Source organism: Megalobrama amblycephala, linkage group LG13, assembly GCF_018812025.1.
Source record: "Megalobrama amblycephala isolate DHTTF-2021 linkage group LG13, ASM1881202v1, whole genome shotgun sequence".
NCBI lineage: Eukaryota > Metazoa > Chordata > Actinopteri > Cypriniformes > Xenocyprididae > Megalobrama > Megalobrama amblycephala.
Window position 1 is genome coordinate 23,161,669 of NC_063056.1, and position 19,473 is coordinate 23,181,141.

Consider the following 19,473-nt stretch of genomic DNA (forward strand, 5'->3'; position numbering starts at 1 on the left):
CGTTCTCGGAGCATAAGCCCTGCCCGCGTGAGGTGCGCCGCTTCCCGCTCGCGCTGCTCTAACTGTAGTTTACTAAAAGTTTATTAATTCTGAATGTGTCGCGTCTCGCGTGTCCATCTATATTGCACCAAATGCGACACTGCACTCCCCTGTGAAGTCGATTGGATGAACGGTTCTTGAAATAATAAAAATGCAAACGGATATACAGACACAGATTCCTGCCTTTATTAGAGAGAAAAATATGTTCAGCCCCTCTCTCCGAAGCTTCGAATAGTCGATGTTCATCAAAAAATGGTATACGGACCAGCCCTAAACTTTTTCCTCTTACAAGGCTATTCCTGAATTCAGTATTATTCTGGGGGCCGGATGGAAATCTCTGGCGGGCCGGATTTGGCCCGCGGGCCGGCAGTTGACGTTGCATGCTATAGGAAAATTTTTTTGTACATTTTAAAGATAAATTCATTAATCTGGTGCACTTTAAGAATTCACAATTAAGAGCTTGTACCTGAACTTTAAAGGGGACTCTAGGACTCTAGGGCTTGTGTGCTAGAGATGTGCGGATCAGCTCTAACATCACCCAAATCTGCTGTTAAAAATAAATCATCCACCAGCCAACTTCCCAAACTTACGATATTCTCTGATTTAGATATCTGCACCTGATCATCACAAAATAATTATTCAAATTCTCAGTGTTAAACATGATTATATAATAACATATGACACTTAAGTAGGCTGCTTTTAAATAAATATCTAAAAGAAAAGTTCTTCTTTGGCAAAAAAATGGTTTCCTTTGTGTTTTATATAATGACCACTACGAGGTGCTCTAGCAATATGCTTTCCTTGATTGGTTTTCCCTGAATAGAAATGCGTTATCGTTGAAAATGAAAGTAAAAAAGTAAAAGTGACGGACATTCCTTGCATTTTACCAAATGAGAGTTCCGTGTCTTTATTAAAATCAACACATTAATGATTTATTTCTCATCCACCCGTGACCCACTTGCAATTATTTGGAATGTTATTTTGTATTACTTGGCCAGCCCAACCCAGCGGATTATCTGATGCGGATATAACCGCGATCCGCGCATCGGAACGGAACCGTGGTAAAGGCAAAGCCACTGGAAGGCAAGCCTGCAACCTTTAGTCAAAAACCGTAACGGCTAATGCTAACGCTCTGCCTCTGGCAGTACGCAAGGAAGGAGACCAGAGGCTGTTTTTTGAATGGATGTCAATGGATGAGAGACTTCACTATGCTGATTAAACAGCTTTTGTGGGGAAATAGCTAATCATTTAATTAATCAACAGCCTGTTCGCTAATCTTCAGCATGTTTTACACTAAACAATACTTTCGTTGGGAACTATATATAGATTTTAGCTTGATAAAAATGTATTTTTTTAAGAGAAGGCAGACAAGGGAATGTTGCAACAGGTAGGACTCATTTACAGCATTACCAACAGCAAATGTGCCGTATTACTGTTTAACAGATAGAACAACAGATGTTGTGTAAAAGCCATTGGAAGGCAAGCCACCCTTTAGCCAAAAAGTGCAACAGCTAATGCTAAGGCTCCGGCTGTGGCGGTACGCAGGGAAGGAGTTTTGAACGGCGGGCACTGATGTCACGGTCATTACACAATAGGCTGAGAGGTGCCGCATGTGATTAAGTTAGCCGTTAGGCTTTCTCCGATGGTAAGAGATACAGTCCCTCTCATCTCCCTATAATATACAATCTCTGGTAAAGGGGTATCTGAGCATGTGACTGCCTGTCTGAGTTTTGTTAACACCGACAGCCAGAGGCGGCACAAAATTTGACGGATCTGGCTGCCTCGTAATTCCCTATGCAGGAAAAACCCTGATTATAAGTCAAAATACTTTTTGCAGCTTACCTTTTAGAAGAGCCTTGATGTGAAAGTGCTGTCTAGGTAGGTAACTCGGTAGGTTTTGGAACAGAACTTCTATCTATGAATGTGTCTATGTATTTCCCATTCAGTACAACCCCTGTAGGTCTTTACAAACAGGTTAGCAAAAATGACTAGCAAAGCAGTCCGCGCACTAAAACTCATGCCGATGCAACCACCCTTTACAAGCCAGCGGGGAAAGAAGGTATTTTAAGATCAAACATCCCACCTAAGCCTATTTTACATCCTGTGGCAACGTGAGGAGGAGAACATCCCCGTCACAGTTTGAGCCACTGAGGACTGCTAAGACAGATGCAGAATAGCTGGCAGCAGCCAGAGAAAGCCGCTGATGTCAGGGAAACACAGTGACTCCTCCTGGCGCTCTTCACTGATAAATCTGCTGTATGTGAGGAAAACGGACTCAGAGGACTGGCCTTTTTGCCCCTTTTGAATGAATTAGAATAGAATGTTCAGACAAGCAGTCTGCTTGAGTTTGCTGGACAGATGAGGTTGTTTGTGGATGCTGATCTTTCTGTGGGTACAAGCTCCCAGACGAATGTAAAATGTGACAGCGAATAAAACAGGCTGAAATAGCAAACAAGATGAAGGCTGGATAAGATGTGACAAGCCTCAGCGGTAAGAAAGTCACAACACTCTACCTCTGCTTATCAACATCACAACCAAAGCGAGAAGCATTGTGAGTGAAAACCACTCTTCTGTTCAAAAAAACAGTGAATGTGAAAACCTAGTGAACTGCATTTGAAGACATCATAGAAGTGGACTATGCACTGTGGATGTCTGTCAGGATGAGCATAAGTGACTATGCACTATACATCACTTACTTAACAGTTAGGTCCACCCGGACAATTTGATTAGCTGTAAAGTCATGCTGTTATGTTCTGTGTGTTTTAATTATGCAATTTAACAGTACTTTGTGTTTGTCATATTTAAGATTATATATTTTAGGGGTGTAACGGTACATGTATTCATACAAAAATTTTTCGAGTTGTATAGCCCATAAACCACTTTTAACCGCTATTTTCCACCAATAATCGCAATAATCTCTGTGTTTTGTTACTTTTGATAAGAAACAAAGTCTTATCCCTCAAATTCTGTCCACTTTTATCACGAAATTCAAACAATAAATGCTGTTTTGACGCTTTTTGATGTGGCGCAAGTGAACACGATCATCTCTTCCTCTTTACTACTAGTTACAGAATAAACATAAATGGACATCTGAAGGTATGTTGAAAGATACAGTACAACTTACTGAAACGTATCTTGTGTAATCGCTCAATCAGTGATTCAACCGCGAAAAGACAACAATGAAACAGCTTGTAAACAATATGTCACGTAGCATAGAAAACCCATTCAGTGTACACAGCTTGTTAGTCTAGAGAAAATAACTCTTTCGATACATATATGCACTATATTAGCCTATATATATTCATTATATTTGACTTAACCTGTCTTGATTATTTAATGTATATGCGTAACATATGTTTAAATAAATCAGTCATGAAAACAATTTATGATGGCCACTGTGTAAACAAATATGTTTTAACATTGAATAGGAGTAGAAACAGATTTTGAAGTTAATGCAAAAACTGCCTTATATGCAATTTACATGTTTGCATACAATTTGTATGTGAGTGTTGATTATTATATCTAAAAATAAACAGCAACTTAATTTAAGAATTTGGACACTGTTAATTGTAATGTGCAACTGTAATGTGCAAGAAAGGGCTCCCTATAGGCCTATATAGTTTACTGCATTAGCAGAGATAGACTTTTTATCCTTAAGAATATTTTAATTATAATTGAATTTATTTAAAGACAAAGACAATTTGTTCAGTAAACCAGTTAAAAATAAAAAATAAAATAAAAAATTGTGTTTAGTTTTCTCCCTCCTGATGTACCGAATCCGTACCGAACCGTGACCTCAATACCGAGATACGTACCGAACCGTCATTTTTGTGTACGTTACACCCCTAATATATATATATATATATATATATATATATATATATATATATATATATATATATATATATATATATATATATATATATATATATATATTAGGGGTGTGAAGAGATCTCGTGGCACGAGATCTCGCGAGACTAAACTGTGACGAGATTTCTCGTCGAGGCGAAAAGTAGTCTCGTGATGTTGCCATGACAGAGTGTTAGGATGATTAGGAAAGAATATGCCACCGCTACGTTTACATTTTGCCTCCACTGTCGTTTTGCTTTGTATTTAAATAAAAAAAAAACATTTAATTCAGTTGGATAACGGTCGCCGCCGCTCCATATTTACAGAGTACGCGCGACCGTTTAAAAGTGAAAGTAAACGCGCGCGCGCATTCAAACGTGATTTCAATACCCCGCATTTTGAAAGCGGCTCACTGATGAATACAGATATCTCTCAATATGAAAGCTATTTTAGGCTGGGCAGTGTAATTGTAACCATCTCTCAGCTCTGTATCAAAGAAAAATTTGGTCTTATTTGATCTTTGAATATTGAGAGAGTGCGATTATGGTTGCACTTATTGTAAAGTGTTACCATAAAAATGAATAACAGTTTTCTCTTCTTCTTATTTACTAGTACAAACAATAAGGTTTAATTTGTTAACATTAGTTAATGCACTGTGAACTATCATGAACTAACAATGAATGACTATTTTTATCAACTAACAAAGATTAATAAATACTGTAGCAAATATATTGCTTGTTGTTAGTTGATGTTGGTTAATACATTAATGTTAATAAATGAGACCTTATTGTAAAGTGTTACCATTTTTATTTATACTGTTTTTATTTCTGTGATCAGTTTGTGGAGAGGAGTTCAGTTAGGAGGTCAAAAGCTGTAGAAGCTCATAATTCATGTACAGTAAGATCTGAAGAGACTGAAATCATACAGGAGGGAAGTCAGTCAGTTGAGTTAGTGGCAAAACCTTTTACATTACTTGAGTATTGTTGTCTTTTACTGCATATGATAATTCAGTCTCAGAAAGTAGAACTGAAATGACATTCATTACAAAATGATTAGTTAAAACATTTCAAATACACCTGCAGAATATTTTTTCTAGTCATGTATTTCGCCATCTTGTCTCGTCTCGTGAACTCAATCTCGAGTCTCGTCTCGTCTCGTGAGATACTGGTCTCGTCACACCCCTAATATATATATATATATCACGATAGTTTTCCAGTACCCCCAACTCCTCATTCTTGATTATTTCTATCCCAGCCAGAGATGTGTGTGTGTGTGGGGGGGGGTTATAGTACTCTGGGCTCTGGCCAAATTTCAAGCTCTGAGCCCTCCACTCGGACATTACGCCAAATATGCATACTCTTTACTATATCTGATAATATGTAAGTGCGAACTCGTGAAACACTCTTATAAAAAAGCAGAGAGGAAACCGTGAGGGAGTATATGAATTTCTCACCACTATTTTGGTGTCACGCGGTGTGTTCTCTGGGATTGTGACCCAATATTCCGCCTGTTCCCACTGCGGGGGCTGGTTGTGTACATTGGTGATGATGACAGTGAGGTCGACCGAGCTGCTCCGACTACCTCCGTCTGTAGCGATGATCTGCTGGCTGATCCGTGATGTCTGTCAGGATGAGAGACAGGTGATATAATCCAGCCTAGGGGCTTATCAGCATACACTGAAATAATAGAGGTTGTCACTGATACCGGTGAAGACAGGTGAGGTTTTTTGTCAACGGGAATTCAGAGATGAGAGAAATCCCTGCTACTTCCAGCTAAAGAATTGGACTCCATTATCCATTGGATGTTTCACATCCAGAATATCAAGTACAGCAGCTAAGACTCTAGATATTTGTTTTTTTTTATTTGACTTTCAAGACAGAGGACTGGTGGAGTAAAAATGACACTCAACGTGTTTCATTCAAATGACTCCTAATAGCTAAAAGCACTTCTAAGATTTAGTCAGCAGTAAACTTTGCTTAACTGGCTCCAAAATTTTGCCTTTTTCAGGTCAGAAAGAGGGAAAGGAAGAGGCAGACAGGAAGAGACAGATGGAGAATGAGAGGAGGCAGGAATAACAGCAGGGGGGCAGTTTAAGTTGTCAATTTGAAGACAGGTGAGTTTAGTGTGTGTGAAATTGTCTGCCTTCCTAAAACTGATCCACTCGGACATAAGTGACACAAGGCGGTCAGACTGGCTAATGAAAAACATGGAGCAGACTTAAATTATATAATCTTAATGACCTGCTCTGAGGAAATTGCATCCACATTCATTTTTGTTAAGAGCGACAACATCTTAAAAGTGTAGTTCTGACATCTAAAAGTATCTTTATTTGTACGTTTTCTGAGAGGAGTACTTTTCCTTTGTCCATGAAAAATGACGTTTTTCCACTAATCACAAGTTTTATATAATTTTAAAGCGCAGCATTCCAACTTTGTGAATATTCATAGCTAATTCTCACTTCTGAAGCGTGCCCACGAAGAGGCCTCTCAGACAGAGCGCGACCCCGATATACACATATACACAGAATTACAGTATGTTAAAAATATCTGTCTTGGCGAGTATTCATGCACACATTACCTGTTATGTCTTAAGTGAACGTTTGGTTAACTGTTGGGGAAAACCTCTGATGTGTAACAATATATTAGATCCGTGCGGTACAATAGGTCTTAATATAGGCCTATAGGCTGTCTGTTTCATTAATGTTAATCAAACAATTTTGGTATCATGGAAAAAAAAAGTTGAATATATATTTTTCTTATAGATAACTGGTTTTGACTAATTTGGTGGTATTACCAGGGATTTTAAGGTATGGTTGCTAGGTGATTTTGATTTGGAACCTTTAGAAAACTTTAACTCGATTTTTCTCAAAACTGACTTTGCTGACTCTGTCGACTTTTTAAACAGGTGTTGCTCATTCACAAATCAACAAATCATACTTCCAAATCATCATTTTGGAGGATTTTTTTAATAGAGAATGCGAAAATAACAATAGCTAATTTTTGAAAATGTGCTCATTGTGACTCATTTTGCCAACCCGGGTCATTTTTGTGTACAACATATATATATATATATATATATATATATATATATATATATATATATATATATATATATATCGTACAGTCCAAAAGTTTGGAACTACTAAGATTTTTAATGTTTTTAAAATAAGTTTCGTCTCCTCACCAAGGCTACATTTATTTAATTAAAAATACAGTAAAAAACAGTAATATTGTGAAATATTATTACAATTTAAAATAACTGTTTTCTAGTAAAGTAATTTATTCCTGTGATGGCAAAACTGAATTATCAGCATCATTACTCCAGTCTTCAGTGTCACATGATCCTTCAGAAATCATTTTAATATGCTGATCTGCTGCTCAAGAAACATTTAATGTGTACAATTGTACAAAATATTTGTGTACAATATTTTTTTCAGGATTATTTGATGAATAGAAAGTTCAAAAGAACAGTGTTTATCTGAAATCTAATCTTTTGTAACATTATAAATGTCTTTACTGCCACTTTTGATTGATTTAATGCATCCTTGCTGAATAAAAGTATTCATTTCTTTAATTTCTTTAAAAAAAAATAAAAATAAAAATTCTTACTGACCCCAAACTTTTGAACGGTAGTGTATAATGCTACAGAAGCTTTGTATTTCAGATAAATGCTGTTCTTTTGAACTTTCTATTCATCAAGGAATCCTGAAAAAAAAAGTACACAACTGTTTTCAACATTGAAAATAATCATAAATGTTTATTGAGCAGCAAATCAGCATATTAGAATGATTTCTGAAGGATCATGTGACACTGAAGACTGGAGTAACGATGCTGAAAATTCAGCTTTGCATCACAGGAATAAATTACTTTGTCAAATATATTTAAATAGTACACAGTTATTTTAAATTGTAATAATATTTCACAATATTACTGTTTTTTACTGTATTTTTAATTAAATAAATGTAGCCTTGGTGAGCAGACGAAACTTCTTTTAAAAACATTAAAAATCTTAGTGGTTCCAAACTTTTGGACTGTACTATATATATATATATATATATATATATATATATATATATATATATATATGTGTGTGTGTACAAGTCTATGGCATGTCCCCATTTTGAAAGCTAGGTAAATTTGTGTGTGAGTGTGTGGAATGTGTACCTGTGAGATTGGCTGGTTGACGTAGATCCATCCTGTGCTGGGGTTGATGTGAAAGTAAGCTGGGCTCTGCTGCGACAGAGAGTAGGTAATGGCCGCATTGGTGCCCTGATCATCATCATGAGCTGCCGCCCTCAGGAAGCTAGTCCCAACTGGCGTGTCCTCTCGCAGGAAGTCTGGCATGGAAAGGGTTAACACAGGCATCAACAAAAACAAATAACAGCAGTCTTAAAACAAGAAATGCATGCTGCTATTAAAATCCACATGCAGCGAAAAAGAAAAAAGAATGCGCGTCCCAGAAACATTTCAATCTTTCCCTTTAATTGTTAATGAGCTTTCTCAGTAACGCTTTTAATGTGATGAAAAGGAATTCTGACATCAAACTTACTGAACTTCTATTCGCAATTATAAATAAAATCCCTCAGTAGAGCCAAGCAGATTTCTCACACTTTCAACAAGCTTTCCAGCATTGCATTCGATTGCATCTAAAATGATTAGTGATGTGTTTATAATGTGTTGAGCGCATTAAAGCTCACCTTGCTCAGACTGTTATGCATTTTTAATATTGCGGTTTAATGTGTATTGACTACTGCCCTTAAGTGCAATGTTAAAGGTCCATGTATAAATGTTTAAAGAGTCTACAGCTAAAACCTGAGTTGTGACTATGTCATGAATGCCTTCTTGCTCTCCTATCACTTCTTTATATATGCAAATGAGCAGAGAAACAGATCTTAAGTACTGCCAACAGATCCTATCAGTACAGACCATTTCATACCACAGTATGATTATGTAACAAATATAAAGAGTGGCACTGTAAAAAAAAACATTTTGGTTACTGCATACTTCCTTGTATACTGTAGCTAATATCAGCATCAATTTGACCTAGTCTTTAATAAGAGTTGTGAACATCGTTCAGAGGTTCTTACATTGGTAACGGCTGTTCTCAAACTTGGGGTCGTTGTCATTCTGGTCAGCGATGAGCACAGTGATCTGACAGATGCCGATGAGGGGCTCCTGTGCTTGGTCAGTAGCCGTAACTGACAGCGTATACTCTCGCTGCCTCTCTCGGTCAAAACTTACTGCCGTACTGATCACACCTGTGCAACACACAGAATGCACATAGTGGTATCTCATTGGTGAAATGCTATTTTATAGCTTTGACAACAAGATTAATGCTAATAAACAGCATGAATTCATAAACCAACCAACATGACAGCTGTTTGGTTCAATTGTGTGTAATCAATGCAATCTGGTAAAGAAGGCAGTATGTACCTGTGTCAGGGTTTATAGTGAAGCCTGGTGAGGCTCCATCCCTCTGCATTATCCCATACTTGACCTCCCCGTTGACCCCTGTGTCGGCATCGTGGGCCAGCACGCGCAGGACGGAAGTGCCCGGAGGCTGATTCTCCAGGACGAGTGCATTCACACTGTAGTTGTGGCACTTTAAAGAACAAAACCAGTTTCAGACATGGATACTAAGACAAGAATTCATTCTTTCTAATGTGCAAAATTATATTCTTAGCAAATGCCTTGGCAAAGACCAATATCAAAGTCTCAAACAAAAACTAAATAGTACTAGATTGATGCTGGACATATGGTTTCTCATAACAAGAGAGAAAGAGCAAGAAAAATTGAGAATGGGAGAGCAACACATGATGACAGAGAGAATAAGAGTTGCATTTAGGATAAAGTGTTTATAAATTCCTCTGGTGAAGTCCTGTCACTCCATAATAGGAGTACACACACTCATAATGAGGCCTCAACCTCCCTCTTCCTCTTGCTTTCTCATCATGCTCTCATTACAGAACGGGCATCTGGCAGGGCGTCCTGGTGAGCGGTGCCCACGAGGGAGCGGCATGTCAACTTAAGGCGATTAATCAAGTGACTAGATCGATACCGGGGCTAAAAGCTGGAATTAGCTTCCCTCCCAGCCTCTGAAGAGAATTCTCACTGCGCTTTGCACTTCACACCTCTCATTGTCTTTCGACACACACACACTCACCCTTCTGAGAGGGCTTAGGGAGGATTTCTCAGTTTAGCAAGGGAAAAGACTCGAACAGATAGTCTATTGCCGTAATCTGCTGTGCTATTAGAAGCGCCGGCAACCAGTGACTACAAAGCGGGGTGAGGGTTTGAATTCGGCTGAACGTAGAAAAGCGTGTGGGGCCAAGATGAGGGAGTGTTATTGGGTGAGCCTCACAAAGCCTGTCAAGAATATGTTTGGGTCATATTGCACTTCAAAAGAAAAAGAAAAAGAAGAAATGATATGTTGCATCTCATTCTCATACTGTATTGCAAAAAACATCATAGTAATATTTGTTGTACCACTTTTAACTAATGCTGATTTTATTAAAACACTAGATTTGCATTTCCCTACAGAAATAACAGTGCTTGCAAGGCAGTTTTAAGCAAGTTTTATTTAAGTTTAAGATTTTGACTTTGGATATGTGTTAATGAAAATCACAGTAATCACAATTAAGTTTGCAAACAGATGTAAGAAAGCAGACCAATACAATTTAATATAAATATGACTGCTGTAACAGTATATAACATTACATTATACATTAAGAGTCAATGAGAATTTCACTTTTGTCTTATAATGAGAATTTGGATAAAAGGAGCTCATTTGTCATGAAAATAATCACAATGCAAAAAAAAAGGTACAAAATTGGCTTAATTTTCTTTATGCATAATACAGTTTCTAATTTATATTATTATGGGGTGACCCAAATGTGTTTTGTGCAATGAATTATTAGCTACACAGAGCATAAAACCATCAAAATTTAGAGACATTTAGAAACCAAACACTCCATACTACTGAGGTGTTCAAACATTTTTCATGCTAATATTAAAAAAAATAAATACATAAATACCTATCAATGTTTGAATTTAAGCATGTTTTTGTACAATAAACAAGTTTGGTATTGTATTGAGCAACTGCTTGATGTAAAATCAGAGTCTTGAAACCAGTTGAGAACCAGTGAAAGAGAAGGAAAAGACTCTGGTCAGCAGGACAGGCACACACAGAGAGAGAGAGACAGTGAGAAGAAGGAACAGGGCCAGATGTTGCCCCTGGGGCTCACTTAGTGCTTCTATTTCATATGCATCCCCTGTGCCGGTGAGTAATTCCCCCTTGAAATATTCATGGGCAGCAGCAGAGGAGGTGGCGGCAGCGGCAGCAGAAGTAGGGCCTGTGGGGCTCACGGAGAGTGTACAGGGACACGGTTCTGCCTCCTACGCACTCACACACAGCCCTCCTGCACCACCGGCCTGCGCCGAGAAGCTCTCCCACCGGAGACCTCCAAGAGCCTTTAGATCTCCTACTGCCAGCTGTCTGCTCTTCCCACAGCTCTGCTTTCACCTGTCTCTTTCTCACTGTGTTTCTCTCTTCACGTGCTCAATATTTGCTCTCTTTTACTTGCCTATTTTGGGGCAAGTTCACAAAACAGCTTTTTAGCCAGATGCGCAATGCTACATACTGTAGCACTTTGAAAAGTCAATTCAGTCGCAGTCTGAGTAAAGTATGTCAGATCACGGCAGTCTGCTGCATCCTTCAAGTCAAATCAAGTCAATACAACTTTATTTATATAGTGCTTTGTACAATAAAGAGTGTTTCAAAGCAGCTTTACAGTGATAAACAGGAAAATAACAAAAAAGCAGCTCTAAAAATCAATAGTGTCATTATTCAGCTCAAGTCAGTTCAGTGTTGGTTCAGTTCAATAACTATGTAAAGTGTATCAATTATGAAATAAGTTTAATTCAGCTCTACAGAAGACAATAGTGTCGTTTTTCAGCTTGAGTCGGTTCAGTGTTGATTCAAATCAGTTGCCTCACACAATTCAGAGCCTTCACAATCTAGCATTCAATAACCACTCTAAAATTGAGAATCGTGGTATGGAAACTGCGTTCAGCAATAATGTTTTGGGTGTGTTTGTGCAGTTATATACTCAATTCATGTGGGTTCATACTTTTCAATGCAGAAAATATGGAAATCCGTATAAATACGGAAAAATAGCATCCCTGATTTTTATAGTATCTTTAGAGAATTGGGTGATAAAACGAGCCTGAGCATGTCATCAGTAGGTGCATTTCATTGTTTATCCTTTATCTTACAATATGTCTTCCGCTCTATCATTTCTGTATATGACCTCCTATCCATCATTCTTTACTTCTTGTCCCCTTAGACTCTCTGTCTCTAAACACTGCCATTAGTGAGCTGTTCACAGTGTCACAGGTATTAAAAGCCAGAGGCACTTGATGCTAGGCAGATTTAATGAGAGAATATATTTGAATTCTGTACTCATATCTACACCGGTTGAGTCAAGCTCTTCTCCCGTACACACTTTTGCTTATTTTTCTTGTTCCCGTCTACTGATCCAGTCTTTCAACTTATATAGCTTTTGTTAGAAATAGATTTTGACAAAGTTTTAACATTTTATTTAACCTCACCTCATCAAATACTGGCTTGTTGTTGTTGATGTCATTGATGCCAACAATGACCTGGGCGGAGCTGCTGAGGGGGAGTGGCCCACCAGCTGCGTTGTCATCGGTCGCCGTGACGTTGAGGACATACTGAGGCCCATGCAGTTTAGGAGGAGGACTACGGCGCAGTTTAATGATGCCTGTAAATAATTCAATAAAACACTTTAGCTCATCTCACTGCCCTTGTGAAAAATAAGTGTGCTTAATTGATTGTGTTGAATGTACACTTGTAGTGTACTTCAAATAGGGGTGTCGCAATATACCGGTATTGACGATAACCATGATATTCAAAGCATGAAATATCGCTGCGTTCATTCCGTAAGTTGAATAGGGAAGGCGTAGGACATACAGCGTAAGCGTTTTGAAGAATGCGGAAAGCAGAAGCACGTGCAAGGTGATAATTTGTGTTTATAAAGCATATACAGTTGTTTTTTTCTAAAATGACCGATCGTTTCGCTAGATAAGACCCTTATTTCTTGTCTGGTATCGTTTAAAGCCCTTTAAAGCTGCACTGAAACTGTAATTTTGACCTTCAACCATCTGGAGGCCACTGAAGTCCACTATAAGGAGAATAATCCTGGAATGTTTTCATCAAAAACCTTAATTTCTTTTCGACTGACGAAAGAAAGACATGAACATCTTGGATGACTTGGGGGTGAGTAAATTATCAGGAAAATTTTATTTGAAAGTGGACTAATCCTTTAAAGTCCTACTTAAGTGGGTCAAAAAGCACTTTAAAATTCAGCAGATTGCATTTAATATAAATTTAAACAATAATAATTTTCATTTAAAACAATTAACTAATTAATTACAGTTAATAAAAAAAAGTGCCCAAAAACATTACCTTTAGTTCACACTTAAATATATTCTTTTAAAGTGTATTATTTCCATAATAAGTACTCTTTTTAAAAGTATGTGTACTTGTTTATCACAAGGGTGCACAACCAAATAAGACATTAGCCGCTTTTCAACCATCGGGCCGAACGGTTCTTAGAATGGCAATGGTTCCAGTTGTTTTTCCACTGGAGTCTGGTTCGGCACTGCACGATTACAAACCATTCTCGGCCCGGAATTCTCGGCACGGTTGTCTAATCATGCTGGCAGAATCCGTGAAGTGACGTCGCCACTCAGGATTGGTCACTTGTCTGTTGCCTGGCTACCAGTTTCTCTGTAGCTGGCTAAGCCTCTAAACACAAATTAATAATAAAATAAAAGAAATATCTTATCATCCTCGGTCATTATTTACATCTCATATAAACAGTAAGCCATTGTGTTACCAAGGCAACGACTGACGCTTTTGTATTACATTTCAAATAACGGCCGTTATCAGCCCCACAGTGGAAAATAAAACCGTAACCGTACCAGCTGGCCCGGATCGGCATGGAATGGAATGATTACACAATGAGAACCGCTCGGCCCGACGGTGGAAAAGCGGCTATTGTATGAATACAGGCACTTTTTACACAAGGTGACAACCTCTGAAATCGAAAACATTAATATCTGAAAAGAATAAAAGACAACTGCAATTGTGCATCATGCTTTACAGTATTGCAAAATGGCCCCTAATGGTTGCATATTCACCAAACTGAAAAAAGGGGGTTTGTCACAAAAAAAGTGCTGCTGCATCTTTGAAGTGACAACTCCATGCAGCTTTCTGAGTGCTGAAGCCATGGGCCATCTCTCTGTGCTGGCCTGTAATGGGATGGGTGGTGGAACAGCCATGCCGAGAGGCTGATAAGACAGGAGAGAGCTTTAGCATACTGCTGTTTTTCAGCTCTCAGGCATAAAATGTGCTGGTAAACAAATGAAAAGCAAACACTGCAGACAAATGTAACCTTGAGCCTGAAAGCACACAGGCAGGCAGGCAGGCTTGAAAACAGACAAACATTACATTCACACACAAGTGCACACACACAAAAACAAGAACTGTAGACCAAAAGCAACACAAGGGGTGTTTGTTTTTCCCACAAATACCACAAACGTGATCTGAATGATGGGTTAAAAGAGAGTGTTGTGCAGACAGGAAGAGGAAACTATTTTTTGATGGCTTCGGATGTCCTTGTTAAAGACAGCATCCCCAAGGCCACAGCAACGAGTTTTGAGCTCGCATCCCGCTTGACTCTACTCACCCTTCTGGTTGTCCAGCTCAAAATTGCTGTCTTCATTACCCCCAGTGATGGCATACGTTACGCCATCTCCGTCTGGGTCTTTGGCATGCACAATGGCTACTAACGTCTCAGGGCCGGCGTCTTCTGAAAGGAAGGTTTTATATCTGCAGAAAGAGGGAGACAGAGAGAGACAGGCAGACAGATCAGGCTCAGAACATCACAGACCCACCATCTGCTTCCCCAACACGGCCTCTGAAGTGTATCCCAGGGCGCACACAAACAACCACGCGGTCCCTGCACTGAGAAGAACCAGAGCAAATCCTAACATAAACACACACACGCACATACAAACTGCAGCTCTAATGATGATACACCACCACCAGCTCCTTTATGTGTCTCCCAAACTCCTACCAAGGGAGATGATGTTCTCAAATAGAGCCTGTGTGTGTGTTTGTGTAGACAGCTCGCTTGCTACACTGTGATTGTTGTCTTTCTGCTGAATCGGACCAAATGTCTGCCTCTCCTTCTGGCTACATCCAATAAATGCCAGAGCCGTATAGCCTGATGCCCAGCTTTCACAGGACCCTCTGCTAGCTTCTGCTCTGATGAAATCCCACTGTGACGGAGAAAGAGTGTAAAACTCATATATGTATATTCTCAGGCACTCCAAGACGGTTGGAAGAGATACTGGGAAAAAAAACGAAGGAAAGAAACAAATAAAAAAGAACACTAAAACTAAAATAGAACAGAGGGAAGTAGTGAAATATGTCAATATAAATAAGTCAAATCAAAATGATATTTAACTTCCATTTATTTATTTTATATATATATATATATATATATATATATATATATATATATATATATATATATATATATGTATGACGCCTTTACTACCTTTCTGGGGCATGAAAATGGTAGTTGCATAGGCTGTAAATGGAGGGACAGAAACCTCTCAGATTTCATTAAAAAGATCTTCATTTGTGTTATGAAGATGAACAAAAGTCTTACAGGTTTGAAACAACATGAGGGTGAGTAATTATTGACAGAATTTTCATTTTTGGGTGAACTAACACTTTAATAAGTAAATAAATATTTATTTGAGTTTAAATTAATTTACAAGAAAGTGAAAAGAAAGAGGCTGTTGAGTGATTTGAGAGATCAGCGGCCAGTTCTATATGTCATATAGAATAAAGTATTCCAGAAAGCTTTGTAATAATGAAAATAATCATACATAGTTTGTGAAAAGACAGGGGCTTCATCGTTGACATTGGCCATGCGGATTCGGATGGAGGCTGTGCCTGTGCGAGGAGGTGTTCCCTTGTCCACAGCCACCACCGTGCACTCGTACATGTGGTTGGGTCTCTCATAGTCCAGCCTTTGACTGGGGCTCACCACTCCCTGAGATGAGATGTCAAAGTCCACACTTTGTATGAAGTAGGAGAGTTCTGCATTCAGGCCCGTATCACAGTCACGAGCCAGAACTATAGAGAAAGAGGGATGAAAGAGCCATGTTAAACATCAGGTCACGTTGACTAAAGGCAACAGCTAGCAATAACACAGCAGTAAATTGTGGTGAAGGCAACCTTGGCGGGGATCTGCTCTGGGTCAAGCACTGAAAACAAATGTCAGTTCTTAATCATCTCTATGTTGTTCTCAGACAGTTGTGTTCTCATTAGGCCTGGAATGTTCCGGTATAGGACTATTCACTATCAATTGCAAGCTTTAATGTCACTATGACCAATGCTTGTGTGGCTTTGAGGATGGTTTTGTTCTGTGTGTGAAAGTTTGGAATACTTTAATGTTTTTTTATGCTCACCAAGGTTGATTTATTTGAGAAAAAAACAGTAATATTGTGAAATATTATTATAATGTAAAATAAATTTTCTTCTTTTTAAATATATTTTAAAACGTAACTTATTCCTCTGATGACAAAGATGAATTTTCAGCAGCCATTACTCCATTCTTCAGTGTCAAATGAAAAAAGCCATGGGTGACAAGCTAAGGACACCCTATGATTCAATTGCTTGTAGATCCACTTTTAACAGCAATAACTTGAAGCAATTATTTCTGTATGACTTTATCAGTCTCACACATCGTTCTGGAGTCATTTTGGCCCACTCTTCTTTACAATGTTGCTCCAGTTTATTGAGGTTTGTGGGCATTTGTCTATGCACAGCTCTCGTCACAGCATTTCAGTCGGGATGAGGTCTGGACCTGACTGGGCCATTGCAACACCTTTTCTTTTCTTTTTCAGCCATTCTGTTACAGATTTGCTGGTGATCTTCAGATAATTGTCTAGTTGCATGACCCAATTATGGCCAAGCTTTAGCTGTCAGAAGGATGGCCTCACATTTGACTCTAGAATACTTCGTTATACAGAGAAGTTCATGGTTGACTCAATGACTGTGAGATGACCAGGCCTGTGGCTACAAAACAATCTTGGGTTGTGTGCAATTTCACGGTCTGATCTTGGGGTGAATTTGCTGGTATGTCCACTCCTCGGAAGATTGGTGTCTGATTTGAATGTCTTCCACCTGTGAATAATCTTCCTCACTGTAGAATGATGGACTTCAAATTGTTTGGAAACGGCTGTATAACCCTTCCCAGATTGAAGGCAGCAACAAATGCTTTTTGATCATTGTTGATGTCTTTTCTCCTTGGCATTGTGTTAACACACACATGAATGCCAAAACCTCTGCTTTTCTAGAGGTGATGACACTTGCTGATGATTGATTAATCAAAGGCGTTTGATTAGCAGTGCCTGACCGTTAATTTCCCTCTTAATTCCAGGAAACAATAAGGGTGTCCTTAGATTGTCAACTATGGCTTTTCCATTTTAGCCTTAGTTTTTGTTAAATAATTAATGACACGGTGAGATATGTCATGTGTTGTTGTTCATTTGAGGTTTTATTTTCCGAATTTTAAGACCTGCCAAGGACCGGATGATTTTTTATTATGTCCTGATATAGAAAACCATGGAATTATATATATATATATATATATATATATATATATATATATATATATATATTTTTTTTGTGTTTTGTGAGATTTAGGACACAGTATAACACTGAAAACTATCTTGTTTGAAGTTGTTGGACTTCTTGTGCTAAGTGCTTTTTAAATTACGTACTGTGTCATATTAATAGAGCCAATATTAATTAAAACTATGTAGCGCAGGCCAATTCTATATTTGATCAATTTAAGTGCCCATCTGTCAGTGGCACGGTGAAAAGCTGCTGTTGACTGAAGCAGATCAAAAGTAAAAGTGGAGGAAGGCTTTGCTGTCATTAGGCCCACAGCCAAAGTCAGGGTCCTGTATCATTATACTGCAGGCAAGCTGTCATCACACCCAGCCAGCCAGCACACTCATTTACTACAGCCACATGACGGCCTTCTAATCTCCAAGGCAAATAGCTAGCACCCACAGATGTAGCAATGTACAGCAGAATTCTTTCTCTCGCGCTAAATCCGAGGACTTGTTGCGGTGGTAGGAAGCAGGTGGGTAAGGGTGGGTGTCAGCACCTCGCACGTGTATAAACAAGAGTCGGAGCAGCCGAGCACGCATATGAAGTCATACGGCCAGGATTCAAACAGAAGGTTCATTAAAAATACAAGCCCTAATACACTGTCTCTTAGGGCTACCTATTACCATATTTAATGCATGCGAACGAGAGACCAGGGCTAAATTAAACATACCAGTTAGGCGGCTTGGGAGAGAGAGAGAGAGAAAGAGAGAGGAAGGCTGGAAGGAAGGTGGGCTAAGGTTGGGCGAGTTTTAAGTGCGTTGCTTCGCCGTGCGCTAAATCCTCTCAGAGAAGTTTTCCGTGCGATAATTGGAGCGCGTTCTGCACTTCTCTTCCTGCTAGGCCCTATTAAAAGCCGGCACCCAATTTACAGTCTAATCCCATTTTAAGGTAAACAACAATAATAATCTTCTCTCCCTTCTGCCAGGCTTTGCACAGTCGACGATTGCTCCGTGTTTTCCTTTTTTTTCCCGCTCACAACAGAACACATTTGATAAGCAAATAACAGCCCCAGCTGGTGTTTGTGTGAACCTGCTGCTTTTACATGTTGAGAGCGAGAGAGCGAGGGAGACGAAACAATGAGAGAAAGAAGACAGAGACAGAAAAAGAAAGTTGTTTTGCGTACCACACTAAAACAGAAGAGCCAACTGGAATCAGAGGCAGGAATCATTCTGTTTGCACACGGCAGAAAGCGAACAGTGCGTGTTTTCACTCGGCGCAGCGATATGTAAACATAATTGAATTGCATAAATGCAGTTGGCATTCTAAATTTGTGCATCTGCCTCACAAAGCATGCGATCTGCCAGATCTGACTCACTTCTGTTCCTTGTTGCTTTGCTTTTCTCACTTCTCTGCTTCTTTTCATCAGAGTCGTAGGCTTGTGCACAACAAAGTCTAAATTAAGGGTCGTTTATCACTGAAAAATCTGTGGAGAAGGTGAGGAGATCTTTGAAATGGTGGGCAGCGAGGGGGCATCGCTGGGCTTCAGATCTCAGATGAGCACTGGATGAGAAGCATCTCCCAGCCACTGAGCACAAAGCTCATTAGCTTCTGTTCGATACTAAGATAACAATTAGACTGGAGACTGTTAACACAACTGGATCAGAGATGAAAACAACTCATGCATGTACTCACACATATGGTCCAACATGTACACATCATGCTAAGCTTTACTTAGTGTACTGTGTTTAAATTTTGCTTGTTTAAATTTTTATTTCACATATGTTTAATGTTAACTGCTTTTGTCTGTCAGAGTTTTTAACATGTTGCCATGTGGTTGCTAAGGTGCCCATCTCAAACGAGCCC

At 38.9% G+C, this 19,473-nt stretch overlaps 1 protein-coding gene across 4 annotated transcripts in view; it reads right to left on the bottom strand.

Annotated features, from left to right (window-relative positions):
- si:dkey-22o22.2 (neural-cadherin) overlaps positions 1 to 19,473 on the bottom strand; it is a 176,812-nt gene that overhangs the window by 39,910 nt on the left and 117,429 nt on the right. For all 4 annotated transcript variants that reach the window (XM_048152638.1, XM_048152637.1, XM_048152636.1 and 1 more), the window contains 7 exons: positions 15,873 to 16,122; positions 14,660 to 14,802; positions 12,498 to 12,670; positions 9,321 to 9,489; positions 8,975 to 9,145; positions 8,052 to 8,224; positions 5,342 to 5,509 (listed from right to left, as the gene is read on the bottom strand). In XM_048152638.1, coding sequence (XP_048008595.1) covers positions 5,342 to 5,509; positions 8,052 to 8,224; positions 8,975 to 9,145; positions 9,321 to 9,489; positions 12,498 to 12,670; positions 14,660 to 14,802; positions 15,873 to 16,122 — 1,247 coding nt within the window. The remainder of the gene's footprint in view (positions 1 to 5,341; positions 5,510 to 8,051; positions 8,225 to 8,974; positions 9,146 to 9,320; positions 9,490 to 12,497; positions 12,671 to 14,659; positions 14,803 to 15,872; positions 16,123 to 19,473) is intronic.